This window comes from Calonectris borealis, chromosome 8 (genome assembly GCF_964195595.1).
Source record: "Calonectris borealis chromosome 8, bCalBor7.hap1.2, whole genome shotgun sequence".
Classification (NCBI taxonomy): domain Eukaryota; kingdom Metazoa; phylum Chordata; class Aves; order Procellariiformes; family Procellariidae; genus Calonectris; species Calonectris borealis.
Window position 1 is genome coordinate 1232192 of NC_134319.1, and position 18428 is coordinate 1250619.

The following is an 18428-nucleotide window of genomic DNA, read 5'->3' on the forward strand; positions in this document are numbered from 1 at the left end:
GAAATATGACCAAGAGAAACCCCAAAGAAATGCTTAAGAAAATCAGCAGAATAGCTGAATGAAAAACACATCTTTAGAAATCATCTGACAGCCACCTCACTGGAAGATTTGTTTAAAGGTTGTCAGCTCCTCCAGCAAAAAAGTTCCTTTCTCGTACACAGTCACCAAAAAAAGGCAAGAAATCATGTACTAACCTGCTTAACTCAATATCCTTTGTCAAGATCGGAAGAATGATGTTGAAACTGTCCAGAAACTGTAAAGTTCAGTGTAAAAAATTATCATCCACAATGCTATATGACATTGCCTCAATGTAGCAGAACCAACAAAATCTTCATGATATATGAGAACTATCAAAGGTTGCCTCTGAATACATAGATTTAATACGCTACTTAATTCAAGAGCTTATTTACAATGTCACACTTCATTTTGAGGAAAATGATTCTGACAACCAATCATTTAAAATATAGAAAGAATGTTTTACAAAAGGTCAGAAGTACAAATATTTTACATATTAACTACTAATAAATTCACTTCCTCTAAAAGTTAGAGGGATCAGCAAATGTCTTCGAAGCTATTTACAATATTTCAGCACAAGACCCAACCTCTAATTACCAATGTAAGTTGTAAATAATTGTCAAGTATGCAGATGAGCCAAAAATTCTATCAAATTAAAGTAATTAGCTCCCAAGTCAAATTTTTCTGTCGCATTAAAATGCTTTTCCTTTTCTCAAATGTGACACTTACAAATGAGGGCAACATTGTCAGAGAAGCAGTTATTGTAGGCTGCCAAAATTATGTGCATAAGTACCTGAAGGCACACGCCACACATATTACTTTCAAAACAACCTGTTTTTCTCAGCAATTGACTTTATAACTCCATAGTTTTGTTAGAGCATCACAGTTCCGAATTGGGCAAATTTATCAAACTTGAACCCTTGCAGGCAACTCAAAAGTTGCACACTTTGTATGGAAATCTGAGCATGGTTATCTGTCATGGAGAGCCACGGTTCTTGGCTCCTCTTGGTTCTTCTTCACTGAAGAACCTTTCCAGACCGCGTGGTTTGGGATACAGATGAGAATTGGGTCCCCCAAGTTACATACTACAACACAGGGATGGAGGAATGGGAATGGGCAGTGGCTTGCTTGTTCCAGTACTTTCCTTACTGCCTTTCTAGTCTTCTTCTCAATGTCCTCTTAACCAAAGCTGTGTTCACCATGTCCAGTGGAAGATCATGACCCATTCTCCTCTGTTTAATTTTGGACTACCATGCAGAACCCAACGTCAGCCTGTTCTAGGCTTGATGTCTTTACAGGCATCTATAGATGGATGTCTTGATAGAATATTTTCTCTAGGCTGTTTCTTTCTCTTTTTTTCCTTGCAATGACCACAGGGTCAGGCCCCCCAGCATGCATCACGAGATGGAAGAGGCTGGTTACATGGAACAGCCCATCTATTTAAGCAAAAAGCTGCAACACCGTGTTATTTATTGCAACACCATGTTATCTATCAGACAGGTTACACAGATGTTATAATTTTTATTTCAGTACCATGCAATTGTTTTCCAGCCTACTAAGCACAGTATTAATGGAAACATCTGCAATTAGGCTAGCGCTGGGGGTTTCAGCGGCAAGGGGGTTTTTGGTTTTGGTTTTTGCCTAGAGGTGCTTACAGACAGATTGCATTTCTGAAGCCAACCTTGTAGCTTTGCCTGCATAATGGAGCTGGGGGGACAGCAGTATGATAATCTCGCTTGACTTTTAGAATTTTGAGTTGGAATTTTCACCATTTCATGGACTATTTTTATTAAACAGGCCTTATTTTGCTAATGAAATCCTAGATAGTGTTTCTAGCTCATTAATACATAGTAGGAGATCATATAACTCTGACTATCAAGCTATGCTAGGTATGCATTTATTCAACTTTTCTCATATATGCTCCAAAGAGGCAGAGTGGATCTGATTCCAGAAAGCAGTCTTTGCTTGGCCTTTGGGCTAAGTAATAACTTTTATTTGAAGGCAAAGTTATTTGAGTCACTGAAGATAACCTTACCAAAGAGATTACTGCTGCAATAAAACACGAAATAATATTCCAAAAAATCTTTACTTTTTTTTAATAATCCTTGGGTAAATTATTTTTAGCACATCTAAAGAAGGAGAGGAAAGCTTGGCAAACTCAAAGAAAATGGAAATCAGGTTTTATTTCAAGCCATAGAAACAACAGTGCCCTTTAACTTATCAATAGTCCTAATGTGGGAACACCAGTGATAATTATAGCCCTTCAGGGTCTGATCCCACAAAGAAATTCGTTAAAACTACAAGTTTATGTAAATTATTTGAATCTGTTGTTGTTCCTATCATGCAAAAAGAAAGAAGAGAAAGAGGATGGAGACTAGAAGTAGGTGCTTAGTCTAACGAAGTGAAACCACATGCGAGTTGCGCGTGTGGAAACAGGGCAGTGAGATCCAGGAGGAGACAGAGCTCATCCAAAGATAAATTTATCCTGGGAATAAGAAAATTCCTACCCATTCAGAAGTGCAGCTGTAGAGAAACCTTCCACTGATTGCTCCCAGTGGAAGACAAGTAACTGCTTTTAAGATAGATCTTAAGATATTTATGAGGGAAATCACAAGGCACGATGCAACAGCAGAGCTGGGTTGGATAAGCCAAGAGGCATATGCTAATTATAGGTTCTACAGCTGCATTCGTTTTTCTACGAGAGTTAAAGATCTGTTTAAAGTTTTCTGTGCAGTTTGCATACAACGGGCATGTCCTTAAGCCATCGGAGAGAACTCAGACCCAATTTCTGGGAGAGGGAAATGGAGCTGCAGCCTGTGCTAAGAACTGGGGAGTTTCCTCCAAGATCTGCAGGCTGAGGTGACTGATCTTGGTCTCTGCCATGAGCCACTCTCCCTTTCCTCCTGTGGAACCTGTTATATGTCTGGTTCCAGAACGAAATTAAATGTTTCAGTCACTGCTAATTATGATGCATTGCTGGATTATTATTTTCTAAAGGTCCGAAGAGAACATCTAGAAAGGTCTCTTCCCACAGGCAAGAGAGGTGGTGTCTACTGTTATTTTTGACAGATATTTGTACATACTGCTCTTAAAACTCTGCAGATTCCTCATCCTTTCCGTGCAACCCAGGGTTAAGCTTGCCTTCATAGCTATTCTGGGTCCTACCTGCTGCAGGTCAGACCTGTTGATCTTGTCCTACCTGCTACAGCCACAAGCAGATCATTCCCTTACCTTCTCCAGGGCAATCCTTATGTGTATCCCACGGTTGTTAGTAGGGCTCCCTCTCCCCCTTGGGTTTTGAACTGTCCTGCTGTTCCAAGCTTTCCTCCTAGGTGAGATGTCCTCGTTGTTCTTCTCTGGGCTGTGTGCGGTCAGTCTCTGCATCTCCCCAGGTGTCCCATCCGCGCCAGACACAGCCCTCCCCTGCTGAGGAGAGCACCAGCACTGCGTCCTAGCCTGCACTTCTGTTTACACACCCCAGAAACACACATCTCCTTCCAGAGCCAGATAGCGTGGGTGATCCACTGTAATCACAGGTGCTTTTCCGAGGAATGGTCACAGAGTCAGTTCTTGTTCTTCCAGTACACGTGCAGCTGGCTATTTTTGTTAAAGAGCAGAATTTTTTTGGCCTTATTGAATTGATTTTTTTTTTCTGGTCAAAAGATTTCTGTTAGTCACTAAGTTTATTTTTAATTGTAATCTGCCCTCTGAAATGCTTGCAGCTCCTTCTCATCCAGCTTTGAGGTGCTTGCATTGAAACCCCAAGTCGGGTCACCTTGGGAGGTCCCGGTATTGCTGGTCAGCGCTAGAAGAGTTGGGGGAGGTGGTTTGGGATTGTCGGTGACTCGGTGCACGCTGCCGTTTGTTGTGAACAGCTATGTTCAGGCTCAGCCTGCCTTGGCGGACAGCGAGATGTCTGTTCCGTGCCATCGATTACCTGCTCTGCTTTACGCTCCGGACAAGGCGCTTGGCTGGTTTCTCCTGTCTCCTTTACCGGCTAAAGGCAGGGATCAGGTGGTGATCCAGTTAAGCACAGGGTTCATCCCAGGACTGGGGCTGGTATCTCCTCCGTCTCTTAAAAGTCGTCTCAGACCTCTGAGGCTGGTACGCACCCGCAGTTCTGAAGTTCCTGGAAGATACTTTATTTGTTCCAATATGACTGCACTTCTCATCTGTACAAAGAAATCTGAGATAACTTGGGTATAAAGGATGATATATAAAGCCAAATTTTATTCTATTCCCTCACAGTAATTTTCCTCATAAGTACTCCTTGGGATTATGAAATATTCCTTGCAGTAGAAACCAGGTATGTCAGGGCTGTACTGTTTTACCCTGTTAAACACTAAGGCACTCTGTGTTCCGTGCCTGCTTCATTTATCCTATTAATGTATTAGCAGGATTCTTTTCCTTTGCATTATTTAATGGAAGGGGGTTTTTATTTGATGTGATAAGTTTATCTGTGTCTAAATGAAATCCCATTAAAGATATACCATACAACAATGCATAAGGGTTTAAAATTGTTTTTGTTTTTGCAGCTGCAACAAAAGCATGTCTGCACTATCTGAAAGATTAAAGTGAGCCTGCTTTGTCTGAGCACCACTATTTTTCCGATTTTATGATACCCAGAGACATTTGCTTGAAGAAATAGCTTGATAGACAGCAGCATGTGGGGAATCTATTATTTACACTGATTATCCACAAAACAGGCTTTTGTGTTAGGGCTGCTATTGTTAAAGAGTTTCTCTAAATCACCACTACCATTTTTCATGCATTACCTGAATCCATTGTAAACACAGAAATATGGAGTAAGAAAACGGGCGCGTGCCTGGCTCCCACCGAAAAGCCCACACTTACAAACACTACTGAGTAAGAACACAGCAAGACCATTAATTAGAGTGAGCAATAACTACAGGGATTTTTAGGTACCACTGCGTGATAATTGCCTGTAAATGGGGACTTTTCTATTGGCAACCGTATGCTAAAATTTCAAATGCAAGTTTGGAAACAAATCACACCTAGGTAATAAAGTTGTAACAATACCTTTTCATTGTGGAAACAGTAGCAATATAAAGTGCTTACGTTCAAATGTATTCAAATGCAGTAGTTTGGGTTGTATCACGATTTTTAGCGATTCAACGGTGTACATATACTGAATGAATAAAAATGTTAATAGCTTCTGTAGGTCTCTAACTACCACATCACTAATAATTAGATGCGGAACTCCTTCAAAAAGCGCACATTGACACTGAGGACCACAGCGATTCCTTTGAGACGTGAAGTGAAACTGTCCAAAATCAAGGTTTTTGAGTTATCAGGATCTTGTGCCTAGGCGTAAGATATCCCATGTGCCTCCCCTCTTGGAGAGGATTTTTTTTCTGATATCTTAAATATTCTTCAACAATAGCATCCATTTAATTAGAATTAAAAGGTTATCTTACCCTCTTTCAATTAAGTTACCCAAATTTTGCCAATCCATCTGTAACTTTACATATGATCAAATCACCATTTATAAGTTTGAAAAATCAGAGATGTTTGTTTCTCTAAAATAACACCCCTTTTTTTTTTACATTAAATATTTTGCTGTGAACAATAACCATCAGATTTAAACCTGGATTTCTCTGAGAAGAGTCAATGACAATTTGGAAAATAAAACATTAGATTTTGGAAGCTGACAGGAAGGAGGAATGAGTTTTAGAAAAAAAATACAATGTTAGTGTTCCATTTGTTAGCACAGCTTTTGAAAGCTGTTCATCGGAGAGAGGGTGCTGAGGGGTGGTTGACCCAGGCAGGTCTCAAGGCAATGACACTGGGGAAAAGCAAACAGGAGACAGCAAAAATCTTAAAGGTAACTCGATTCAACAACCCCTTGGCACCATCATCGCCCCCGGAGCGTGGCCGCTCCTTGCTGCTGCCCACCAAAGCTCTTCCCAGCCCAGGACCGCATTTCCAAATGCAACTCTGCAGAATTGATGGCTGGATCTTTAACGGCATCCTCTTCAGCCTGAGCATGGGATGCTCTCCTTAGAAAAGAGAGCGATGCTGTTTGCAAGGTAACACATTGCTGGTGAGTCAGCCTGGGGGGGCGGGGGTGCTTCCATATACATACTATATATTGAGATGCCTGCACTAAGTACTTTCGAGAAGTTGCTGACTTTGGCAATGCTTTGTTCCAGAGAGTTATTTGAGAACAGAAATAAAGACACTTTAAAACCTTTTGCACATAGCTAACAACCTCCGTCAGTTATGGTCTGGCTTTCTCTATAAGCTTAATGAAATGCAGCTGTTAAGTGTTCACTAAGTAGGTCTAGTTTGAACAACTGCAAAATGTGTCTGGCATGCCCCATCACATTAATAAGCAAGCAAAAATCATCTTGCTTAAAATTTACATTACTGTGTGTATTTTTAGCTTGTTTCAAATTAGTACTTCGCTGTTTGTAATATTTAGCATGAGTTATTTGTCGGAGTGTGAGTGGGTGGAACGGGAAGGGCGACTCTGACTATTGCGGAGGGCAGGGAGGGAAGCGTCTCTCTTCCGCTGCCTCCTTGGACGTCTGTTTCCACAGCCAGGGAACCCAAATTCCCAGGCAAAGATCCGCTCAGTTCGGAAATTGCATGCTGGGTGGCTGACCATGGGTGGTTATCATGTTTTGATTGCTTGACTTTCTTTTTAGTCCTGCAAATATCCCATTTTATATTTTAACTCAGCCAGAATCAATGTAAAGAACCAGTCTCAAATTAGATACAGAGCATATCACAACTGGGGTCTTTATGACTGAAACAAGAAATGCTTCTTTCTTATTTTTTGTGCATACACAGAGATACGTGCAAACACACACAGGGATAACATTTCACTTTAAAACATTGCTGGTGGCATACCTATCTCAAGTATTTAAAATAGAAGCTTTAATATTTTAGTGCAACAAATAGTTGGGTTTTGCTTCTGCAGTTATAGCAATAACCTTTTATTCTCTGTATTCCTATTTTAAGACTCAAAAAATGCTACATTATTCATTTAAATTAGAAATAAGAAACAAATCAGCATCAGCCATTCATTTTACAGTTTCTGCATCTCACAGCAGCCATGTGTGAATGCCAATGAACAGACCTGACAATACCCCTCTCTCATCCATTCCATTGATCTACTGGGGGGGCTCACCTTCCGAATCTTCCTGCCAACACTCACGTTTCAGAGAATGACAAAGCCGCTCTTTTAAGAACCTCGCAGGTTTTGGCTATATCCTCTACAGCTCTGTCTTAGAATAAGCTGAAGAAGTTGCATAAAACCATCCAGGCAGAGTTAGCTCATGGGCAACTTTTGCAATATTTCCTGTCTCCTTTCTCAAGGATTTTCAGATATATTTGTCTCGGTAGTGCTGAGCGACTCCTGGTTAGAAGATATACAAAAGCAAAATTCTACCCGAAATTTCACCCATGCGACCCAGAGAATGGCTGCACGGGCATTAACAGAGTAAAATTTGGTTGTTCCCTATACTATATTTGATGTAGATGATGCTGTATGGAGGTGGTATCCCCCAGCACATTCCTCCCTTGTTCCCAGCATAACCCTTGTCTTTATGGTCTCGTGAGCAAGGACTGGGGAGACAAACGAGCACTGCGCACAGGCAAGGACACGTCCAGTGGTGTTGAGCTGCCTCGTCTAACAGTTTGTCATACTCATGCCCCGTGAGCCATCACATAAAATGTGTTCCACTTCTCCGAAAGCCGGGGCTGCATAGCTCTCCACTGATTTCTTCACTGGCATAAGCAAAACATTTTGACCATACCTCATTTATATAATAATCTCTTGCAAATGTATGCCTTTATTTAAAATATACGCATTTTGCATTTCAAATGAGTTCTGGGGATGCTGGTATGGGCAGTGCTGTACGTTTTTCTCTCATTAAAAGGAATTTCAGTGATTCATACCTGTGTCAGAGGAACATCAGACTGGAGAGGACCTTCTGAGTCACCACGTCCAGCTCCAGCTACCACAGACATGGTCCAAACGCATTTCAACATTACTTAAATTATCAGCATTTTCCAAGTGTTATTATCATGGTCAAAGCTCTGTTTAATCAAAGTCTCCATCTGGCACACACTTCAAAAGGGCCTCCTCGCTCAGATTTATCTATTTAACTTCACTAGCGAATTTTCCATCACTGTAAATTTCCTGTCTCGGGCACTTAGCCTTGAGGATGATTGCATTTGCATAAGACTAAACAAATCGGTGTCTTCGCTGATTCATTTTTACACAAGATTTTAAGGTTTTGTTCCCCCAAGGTCAAGCTTTCTACAATCTTGCCCGGCTGCCGAGGCACAGAGCGAGGTTGCTCTTCTTGACAAACCTTCCTTTGGTCAAAACACTCGTAAGCCTGTTCCAGCGCTCTCCAAGCAGATTACCTCTCCTATCACAAGCCATTGCTTTCTAATTCAGTCTTTTATAGACTGTCGACCTGCTCCTCCAAAGCCATAAATCCTCAACTAACTTCAAGTGTAACAATATTTAGAGATGTTATCTGTAGGACTCAACTGAGCCTTCAGAGTCCCATTATCTTACAATCTTTTCTTTTAAAAAAACATTTTTGACAGCCCAGTCTTTTTCATCTTTTTTTTCTTACTGCTTTGACCTTGAGTTAGTTTATTCCTTCCTTCTCTGCATATTTTAAATGTTGCACAAAAACCTATTTATTAAGGCTTTCCTATAATAAATCATTAACCTGAATATAGTTAAATGAAATGCTTATTAACATCTCTCTGCATAATCCATTTAACAGAATTAGTCTTGCTTATTCAGACAACCTAAAGAGGTCCGTGCTTTTGTCTACAAGGCATCAGCATTAAAGCTTATAATTATTTCTGGTTAATGCAGTCCTTGGTGTTAGGAAATGTTGGTTTGCATGTTTCAGCATAGTACTTTTCCTAATCTCTTGTATTAATTAGAGATAGTGATATATTACTTTGTTCCTTTCTATTCACCACCAGGAGAGATGTCTGAATATAATCCTATCTGTGCTAAGAGTGTGCTTAAATATTTTCACAACTGTTAACTGTTATAAAACATTAGGATTATGTAGAATAATCACTAAATTAGAAAAAAGGAGAGCTTGGTAAGAGCACGCGGACTTCAGAGGCATGCACACAGGGACCCTGGCCAGCAGTCCTGCTCCGACAGCGGTGGAGGACACGGCGAGTGCTGACCTTAGCAGGGGTTTCTCCTCCTGCAGGACTGTGACACCACGCAAATGACTCCCAGGAAAGATGCTAGATGCGGTCTTGTCAAAAGTGAGAAATGGACCCGCTTTTATCGATAACTACTAACACAGGGAGTTACAAAGCAAAGGGGGGAACGGGAGCAGAAACTTCCTCAACGGGTCTCTCTCCCTGCTGCAACAAGAGCAACGGCTCGCACAGATCTACCGATAATTTTCCTGTATTAAGGGAGATGAGACGAGCCTGATAATGCTTATGAGGACACGGTGCAATACGCGCACACAAAATCCGTTTCTGTCGCCTAGTGCTTGTCTGCCGATACTGAGGGCAGGTGACGACTGCAACTGCCAAGGAGCACGCGGCGCCCCGCAGAGCTCCGCGGGGGAAGAACCGTCTCCTGGGAGGTGGCATGCACAGGGACTGCCGAACCCACCGGCTCCCTTCAAGCCCTTCAGCGGCGCCGGGGCGTGCGCGGCTGGCTCAGCACCCTGCCCTGCCTCACCAGACCGGGCGCCGCGGGCAAGGAGTCTCTCCCCCAGAAATTTTACAGCCGGTTCCTCTAGTCATACGTGGACGGCAACCAACACCTGGAGGTAAACACGGTGACACCAGACATCGCTAGTGGGACCGTCAGCACCAGTAACCCTGCTCCCAGGCGCAGGGCTTCACTTCTCCATTAGCAAGAAAGTAAATGATTATCCCTCAATACTGAGGCTGATATATTTTGAAGTTATTGCGTCTTCTAAATCCTAGGTCATTTTATATTTCAAGCATCAGACTTTTCATCAAGCTCATTTTCATCTTCTTCTAGATGGAAATTCACTGTCTTTTAAGGTACCACTACCACGGCTCTGAACTGAATTTGCACGGCCAGATCAGCACAAGGGGAGCCAAACAATTTGACCTTGGTTTCTACTTCAGATATTTACCAAAACATTGCTCTGGATGAGAATCTTTAGCCAGATAAATACCTCTCTGCAGGCCAACCACTGTTCTCCTTCCCCTCTCTGTGTACCAAAAGCTTCACATGCTGCAAAGTCAGTTATAAACAGGGTGCTGCGTTACAGTGGTGGTGATCGGCGTTATGGAAGTGTCCAGGATAGCTGCAGACGTAATCAGGGAGTCAAAAAATTCATGCTTTTATTTAATACCTAATCATACATATCTCCACCATTATCTCGCTCTACAAATATTAAGACTGCAAGTGTGTATGTCCGAATAAAACAATGACATTCAATGCTAAGATCTTAGTGGGGAAAAAAAAGCAGCTGTGAGTTTTATGCTATTTTCAAACATGTAAACCTTTTCATTCATTCCTAAACTGAGGAATGACATAGCGAACCTTCAAAAAACCCCTATGAAAATTAACCAGTCCGAGTACAAATGACCTTGCCTAGCATTACACAGCAATGCAATGAAAGCAACGACTACTTAGTGCTTATAAAAAATAATTATTTGTTCTAGATTAATGACTAAGCAGACCATACTAAGAATCTTTAAATTTTAAAAGTAAGTTTGTTTACTTTTTAAAGTTTGTAAAAGACCACAAAAGATGTACAGAATTTTATTAATATTTGGGAACAAAATTTTCTTTTGCCAGCAAAGCGATCAGGTAGCCATAGGAAAAGTTAATCAAAATACTGAGGTGAAAAAGAAAAGGACTGCAGAAGCTTATTAATCTTTAAAAATTTTGAAGAGCCAAGCGTGACATTTTAAACTGTATGCCGTCCAGTAGACTTACCGTGACTGATGTGATTGATGCAACCCATTTGCCACTAACAATGAGAGAGGGACATCTGCTTATAAACTCACTTTGGAGACTAGAAACACTTGGAGATTTCCAGAAGTCAAATTAAAGTTAAGAGGCATAAAGATCTGGCAAGCCTTTCCCAATCAATGAGTCACCATCCGTCCTACCGGAGGCAGCCGGGCGTTCCCCAGCCGAACGCACAGGCAGCGCCCTGCCCGTTTCTGCCAGCCGAGCTGCCCGAAGGGTGCTCTAACTCGGGCTGCTAATTACGAAAGCAGACTATTAAAGCAAGCCGAAGAGCAGTCAGGCTTTTTCCACCGACAGATGAATTAAAGGGTCGAAGAAGCACACCACGATGCACATGCTGAACCGCCGGTCCTGTGCAGGCATATGGCAAATGTTTTCCAGCTACTGGTTCCAGTTTGAATTAAAATAGCATGGCTTTTTAAACCTGCAGTATACGGTTCCAAAAAAGCTCTTTAAAGCCAGTTTCTGATCAGTTTGCCTGTTGGAACGCCGTGCATTTTGGGGACATTTCCACAATGACAGCAATGTCTTTGTTCGGGGGGACTCTTGGGGCCATGTGGACGCAATGTGAATACCTCCAGGTTTATTTCGGTTTTCTATAGCAAATGTCACTGCAGGTCTCAGTAAGGGAAACTGTACCCAGCAGGTACTAATCAGCAGACCCTAATGCCAGCAGGCTCGCACCCGTTTGCCGTCTTGGAAGGAATCTGAGGAAACGGAACAGGTATTAGAGGGGCTGGAGAATAATTTTAAATTTCAGCTCAAGCTCTTTCAGAGCATCAGTCCCAGTGAACCTGGAAGCCATGCAGCACAGCTGGATTTCATTCTTTATTGTAATGCCAAAGACAGGTTTAAAGAAACTCGGAGAGCTTATTGAATGGGTTTTTTAACTGAAATCTTGTTTGTCAGACCCAGCCATAGCATCAACACCCTTGCTCCTCGGGGGGTGAGGTGTGAGACCAGTTGGGGTTGAAGAGGGCTAATGTATTGCCCATGGATCAGCAAAATCAGCCCCTGCCAAACCCTGTTTGGCATCCCTGTACCACGGGAACTCAGCCCTCGGGGCAGTTTATTCAAACCCAGCAGAGTCCAGCCACTTAAACTGGTCCAGATTTGCTTCTCCTTCAGGTTTCTTTCACATCAAATTCTTCTGGTTAGCCAGCTTTGGGAACCATAACTCTTTTCTATTATCTACCCAAGTCTATGTATTTTCCCCCCGTTAATTCACCTAGTACCTTTGTGCTGAAACAATCCAGATATGATTTAATAAGCTTTAGAAAGATAGTAGTGGTTCATACGCAGGAAATCAGATTTACATAATTTTCCACTCGCTTTTATAGCCACCGTAGTTCAAATTATCTTTACGTTGGGGAAACTCTTTTAATATGATAAAATGAAATACCACCTACGCTATGCTTCAGCTTGCTAGCCTGGTTTTTGTAATAAATTAAATGTTGATTTGCCATACTGACTTATCACAGAAAGTTCCTTTTTAATGAGAAGAGAAGAGAGCACCCTGTCCTGCAGTTAGTCATGGTTATAAGTCACTAAACTAAGCTTCAAAATCAAGCTCCGTCTTGTAAATTTTTTTTATTACCTGAACCTTTCTGCATGGGGAGGAAATGAATGATTTTTGGTTTTATCACATACTCTGCGCCTAATAAAATGTCATACATTGAAAATGGACCTGGTAGCACATAGCTCAGGTTTCTGTATAGCAAGCAAAGGGATGTTTATGTTTCAGTGTTCGGACTGAACAAGACTTGAAACTCAGGAGACTGCATCCTGCAAAAGCAAACCTCCTCCCTGCACACACCGCCAAGCGAGGTCCTGCTCTCCTCCCTGGGCTCCATCCTGCCCGCGACCCTCCTGGGCACCCGGGCAGCACGGCTCATGTCTACCATCAGCGATGCTTTATTTCTCCTCCTCTTCTCTGCCCAAAAGGGAAGCACGTGAGGATTTGGTCAAGTTTGCTTACTCCGAAGCCCTGCGTGCACCGTGCCCTGGCGTCTCCCTGCCAGAGGTGGACTTGGCACTGGCGAGGGGCAGCGGTGCTGTCGGAGGTGGCTCGCTCCGCGGCCAGGCAGTGGGACAAGCTTTGCCTTGGCCCCAGGGAAACTGTCTTCTGCACCGTCGGTACCTGTTCTGTGTAGCCATCTCCCATATACCTGCAGAGTAGAGCTGTTGGCTGAAGTCTCCTCTTCAGACCATCTCTTGGTGTTCTTGGTCCAGACAGCCCAGTGCCTTGAGGACACCTCGGGACGGCAATGTAATGGGGTGAAAGGAGAGATCCTACAGAAGGGGCAGGATCCTCCACGTGATATCCAACCCCCCACCAACCCCAGGCTCCGAGGCGACCTCTCCTCTTTGTTCACACATGGCTCACGTGTTTTTCAAAGTAACCATGTTAGTGGTTTCTCCCTTTTGCAGCCAAGCCTTTGGGTTGAGCATCCCCAGCTCACCCAAGATGGGTCATCAGGAATGAGCTTGGAAATTTCTGTTCCCCTCCTGCTTTTCCGACTCCTCTGTCCTCTGCAAAGAAAAGGCCTTGAGCACCAGGATGTGGGCACCAAGCTGGCTCAGTCTTGCTCAGCATCCACCAGATGATCTCCATCCATGTTTCTGGCAGATACTGGGTCAGTCTACTCAAAAAAGCAAATTCTGCAACTTGTATCTAAATAAAGTGCCATTGACATAAGCCATGCCTGCTTGTAGAAATGGCACGCGATACAAGACTTGCACAGATATGTTTTAGAATAATCTATATTATATTCATATAGTCTGGAAAGCAAAACCTTTGATACCAGTGTTCAACCAAAGAGCACAGGATGCTGTGTACGGCTGTAAGAGGTTGGGGTTTCATGCATCATATAAAAGAAAAATATTTGATTTGAGAGAAATTTCATACAGAAATCTGCCAGCCAAAGTGAGCCTACGGTGTTTATGTAGCAGTCGAACATCCCAATAGCATCATCCTGATAGCTTCGGCTCGGAGCAGGGTGAGGTAACAGGTCCTTTTCCTTCCTCCTGCCTGTGGCTTTTCAAGAACAAAATGGTCGGCTGCTGCCCGGGTCCGCCCCCGCGCCGCGGGCGGAATAGCCAGCAGATGCTCACGATTGTCTCCTCACTTGTTTCTCGACACTGTTTTCTTATATTTTAGCTCTTTTTTGCATTTACTGTAATATTTACTTAGGAATCTGAGAAAGGCTTTGTATTAAAGCAAGTAAATACAATTTCTTCAAGGAGACTGAAAATAAATATGAATCTCTTTGGCTAAGCAAAATTGTCAAACTTTGGTTTCTAAAGTCAGGCAGAAAATGAGTTGTTTTCGAACAGAGCTAAATATATTCACCTCTCATTGATTTCAGTGGAGATCTTAATGCTCAGTAACTTAAAAACAGATAAATTATTCAGATGTTTAAACATGAAGCGCTCATCTGATGTTAAGTACTCACATTTTTAAATGCTTGCCTTAATAATGATTTATCCTCTTTAAAACAAAAAGTAACATTCACTGAGCGGTGCAGCAGGAGGGCTTGGCTTCCTTCGCAGCATTTTCTCCGGTTTTCAGACGAATGCTTTTGCTGTCCTAGTAGTAATCTTAGAAGAATCAATGAAAATGAAGAATGTGGGGGTCTAAGAGTGGAAATTTTCACTTAACCCCTTTTTCTTCTCTTTGCAGCTCCCAGTACAGCCCAGTATGGGATCACCGGTGATGCCGAAGTCCTCTTCTCCTGCTGGTACCTTGTGTTGACACTGTCCTCCCTCACCAGCATATTCTACCTGAAGAACATCATTCTGCACTAAGTGTAAAGACCCATAAAAGGCTTTTAAGGATTCTCTGAAAGTGCTGATGACTGGATCCAATCTGGTAGAGTTTGTTAAAAGCAGCGTGGGATATAATCAGCAGTGCTTACATGGGGATGATCGCCTTCTGTAGAATTGCTCATTATGTAAATACTTTAATTCTACTCCTTTTTTTGATTAGCTGCATTACCTTGTGAAGCAGTACACATTGTCCTTTTTTAAGACGTGAAAGCTCTGAAATTACTTTTAGAGGATATTAATTGTGATTTCATGTTTGTAATCTACAAGTTTTCAAAAGCATTCAGTCATGGTCTGCTGAGTTGCAGACCGTAGTTTACAAAAAAAAAAAATATTGCAGTAAAAATGTGCTTCTTTAAGGCTGCAATACAAATATTCAGTTCCCTTCTTAAATAGCATTCTATCTACATTTACACAGAAACATTTTTTCTTTTTTGATAAAAAAAATGAAATAATATTGCCTTCAAAATATTTCTTCAAAATATTACACATATCTAGATTTTCTTCTAGCATGATATTCAGGTTTCAAGAATGAGCCTTGTATTATAACTGCATTGTGCAGTACTGCTTTCCGTTTTCTTTCCTTTTTCCTGCAAATTCAGCATGGGTGTGCCTTCATAAAACACTACTTTCCTCTTCCTCTCCAACAAATCTGGAATGTGTTCTGGGAAATGCTAAAGCATCCTTTTGAGCATAACAAATCTCCAGCTGAGGACAAAGGTGCTATTGGCTAAAAGGAGAACCTCCTCTCCCATCTCCAGGGGGTCATCGGACTGCTTCAGACTTAATGTTTTTAGGCAATCAGTCAAGGATAGCACCAACTCCTTTGTACGTTTTCCAGCTACCACCACTAACCAGTAGGCGATCTCCGTAAAAACGAGTTTTCCCATTACAAAACAGAACGCAAATTATTTTGAGACTTCTTTTAAATGTAGGAACGTTTCCCTTAGTCATTCTAAATCAAAATTCCTAAATGGCTGTAAATGTGAGAAGCTGAATAGTCCCTTTTGTATTACTGGCAAAAACTATGTGAATTGGTATTTTTCTTGCACTTAATTTTGTACTGGTTTGGCTAATTTAGCAATGATAAAGGATGCTTTTAAATATTAGATATCTGAAAATACATGAATATCACGCAGAATTTTATATATATACATATATATATAAAATACGTATATATATTTAAATGAGGTTGCTCCAATAACTGTACTGAAGTGCATGTTGCCGACCATGACAGAATCATCTTTACAGACAGGACTTCATTACCGATGTACTAAAATCTTACCACAGCAGTTAAGTCCTCATACACGACTTCCTAGTCCTGCAGTCTATCAGGATCACACTCTCCTTTCACTCAGTGAAGGATCAAGTTTCAAAATAGCATATAATGCTACTAACCCTTTTTTAAGCAGCCCCCGACAGCATTAACACAAAATGTGGCTCAGAGTTTACAGCTGAATTTAAAAATGCCATCTGTGTGAATTGCTGGGACGTGACTATGGCCAACAGCCCTTGAAGGCAAGATCTCCTGTGACCCCAGTAGATCTTGACTTGCTCACAAAACAACTATTGATGACAAGAATAATAAAACCATTACTGACGTTGTTATTCCCCTATTTGTATACGAACTCCAGTAGGCGACACAATTATTATACTACTTTTTTTTCTCCTAACAATAGGGTTTTGTAGCGAGCAATTCCAGATGAGCACTGTGCATACTCAGCAGTTCCAAATTCAGGTTACAGATACCCCACGTTTCGAAAAGGCAGACTCTGAGTTTCGCTAGTCTCGATACGTACTGTCCCACGCTAATGTGTAGACAGAATATGCAGTGAATCTGTTGTAGTTACTGATAAAGGGCATAAACAGAAATGTGTTGACTCCAAAAGACGGCAATAAAATGTCCTGGGTCACTCTGCATATGTTCGGTGACAGACCGTACTATTCCTATCGTATTATCTACAGCTGTGTGCTAAGCAGTTACTATTTTCAGAAATGTGGCATTTTTTAAAACCTTGAATAGCATGACAAAATTCATTCTTTAAGGAAATAGTATAAAACCAATTCAAATTATACTATACACAGTCCTGATATTCTGATCTCTCTTGTATTGCAGCTTTAAAGTGCTATATTTTAGAACCCATTCGCTAGAAACAGTGGTGCTGCAGGAAGTATCATGTCAGTACAGTTTTATGAAGTTTTATGAAGAAAGGAAAAAGGGTACGCGTAGCCCAACTCATAAGCCTCGTCTCACGTAAAATTGAGAGATGTTTCTATACTGTGGCTGGACCAAATTATATATTTCGATGATATATTTCATTTCAGTGATTCCTGATAGCTGGATCCTGATATTCCCAGCAACAGAATAGAATGAACAGCAGCTTTGTTAAATAAGAAAAAAAACCACATTAAGTATTGACTGTTTGCATTCGTACCAGGTAGAGCCACTGGATAACACGGACAAGATATTCAGTCCCACCTCTAAATTTGGGGGGACATAATTATTGTCAAGTCAAAAAAGAGAAAAAAACCCCACAAACATTTCTTGGTGCCAACGGCGTTTCCTTAGCTGAAATAGGTATGTCATGTCCGTCAGACCTGCGTGTTCAGCAGTGGAGGTGTGTGTGTGTGTGTGTGCGTGTGTGCAAAGCGCAGCGCGAGGCCGGGACCGCAGAGGCTGCCGCGTGCCCTCGGTGTCCGTAGGGTCGGTCTGCTGACGGCTGCTCACGAGACTCTGCCCGCTCAGCCCCCCGCTCCTACAGAGAGATACAGCCGTGCTTAACTGTATGCACCGATTAATTCCACAGACATACTACATAGAGTCAAACGACCTAAATTTTTGCAGGATTGGAGCTGTAGGCGGTGTTGATCAAATAAAGAAACTTGGTTCTTGGTGAATCTGTTCCATGCGGTAAACTGGTAATTGTACAGATTGGGACTTATTGGGGCGTTCTTCCAAAACGGACGGTGCAGACTGCTGCAAATTGAACACAACATTTTACAAAATCTACCCACCCTTTAATTTGCGGGTGGAATTTGCTTTAGGCAACTGTTTGAAGGTATGTTCTATGCTTCTTCAAAGGATTAACCCATACTGTTCATGTCTGTCGGGCAAATATTATTATATTTATTCCCACCTTTCAAACGTGAAAAATAAATGGCTTAGCTCCAAGCAGTAGAACTGAATACTTATATCAAGATTGCTGTCCACATTGGAAACCCCAAAGTCTGTAACACCGTAAGTTCCTACTTGTGCAATAACTCAGGTCTGCAATTACCATTGCATCGGTGGCATACATGGAAGCAATGATGCTCTAATTATACCGTTGCTGATCGTGATATTATACTAATACTGAATTAAAGGATGTCTCACAACTTCTTGAACAAATGCAGTTTCTCAAGGGTTTCTAACTTGGCAGGAAATGTATCCTTCATAGCTAGACAGCTTTTTTTAAACTTTTCAATAGATGTATTTTTTTTAGAAACTATGCTGTTTTGAAGATACAGGAGTGTTAAAAACCATCACCAGTAAAAGCTGCTTTTTTGCACATTTTCAGAGCTAGCGTTCTAGACAAACAATGGTAAATGCTATGCCTACCAA

At 41.7% G+C, this 18428-nt stretch overlaps 1 protein-coding gene across 1 annotated transcript in view; it reads left to right on the forward strand.

Annotated features, from left to right (window-relative positions):
* Positions 1 to 18202, forward strand: part of NEGR1 (neuronal growth regulator 1) — a 294357-nt gene extending 276155 nt beyond the window's left edge. Inside the window, exon 7 of the mRNA XM_075155531.1 lies at positions 14685 to 18202. Within this exon, the coding sequence (XP_075011632.1) occupies positions 14685 to 14809 (125 nt within the window). The 3' untranslated portion in view covers positions 14810 to 18202. The remainder of the gene's footprint in view (positions 1 to 14684) is intronic.
* The last annotated feature ends 226 nt before the right edge of the window (positions 18203 to 18428 follow it).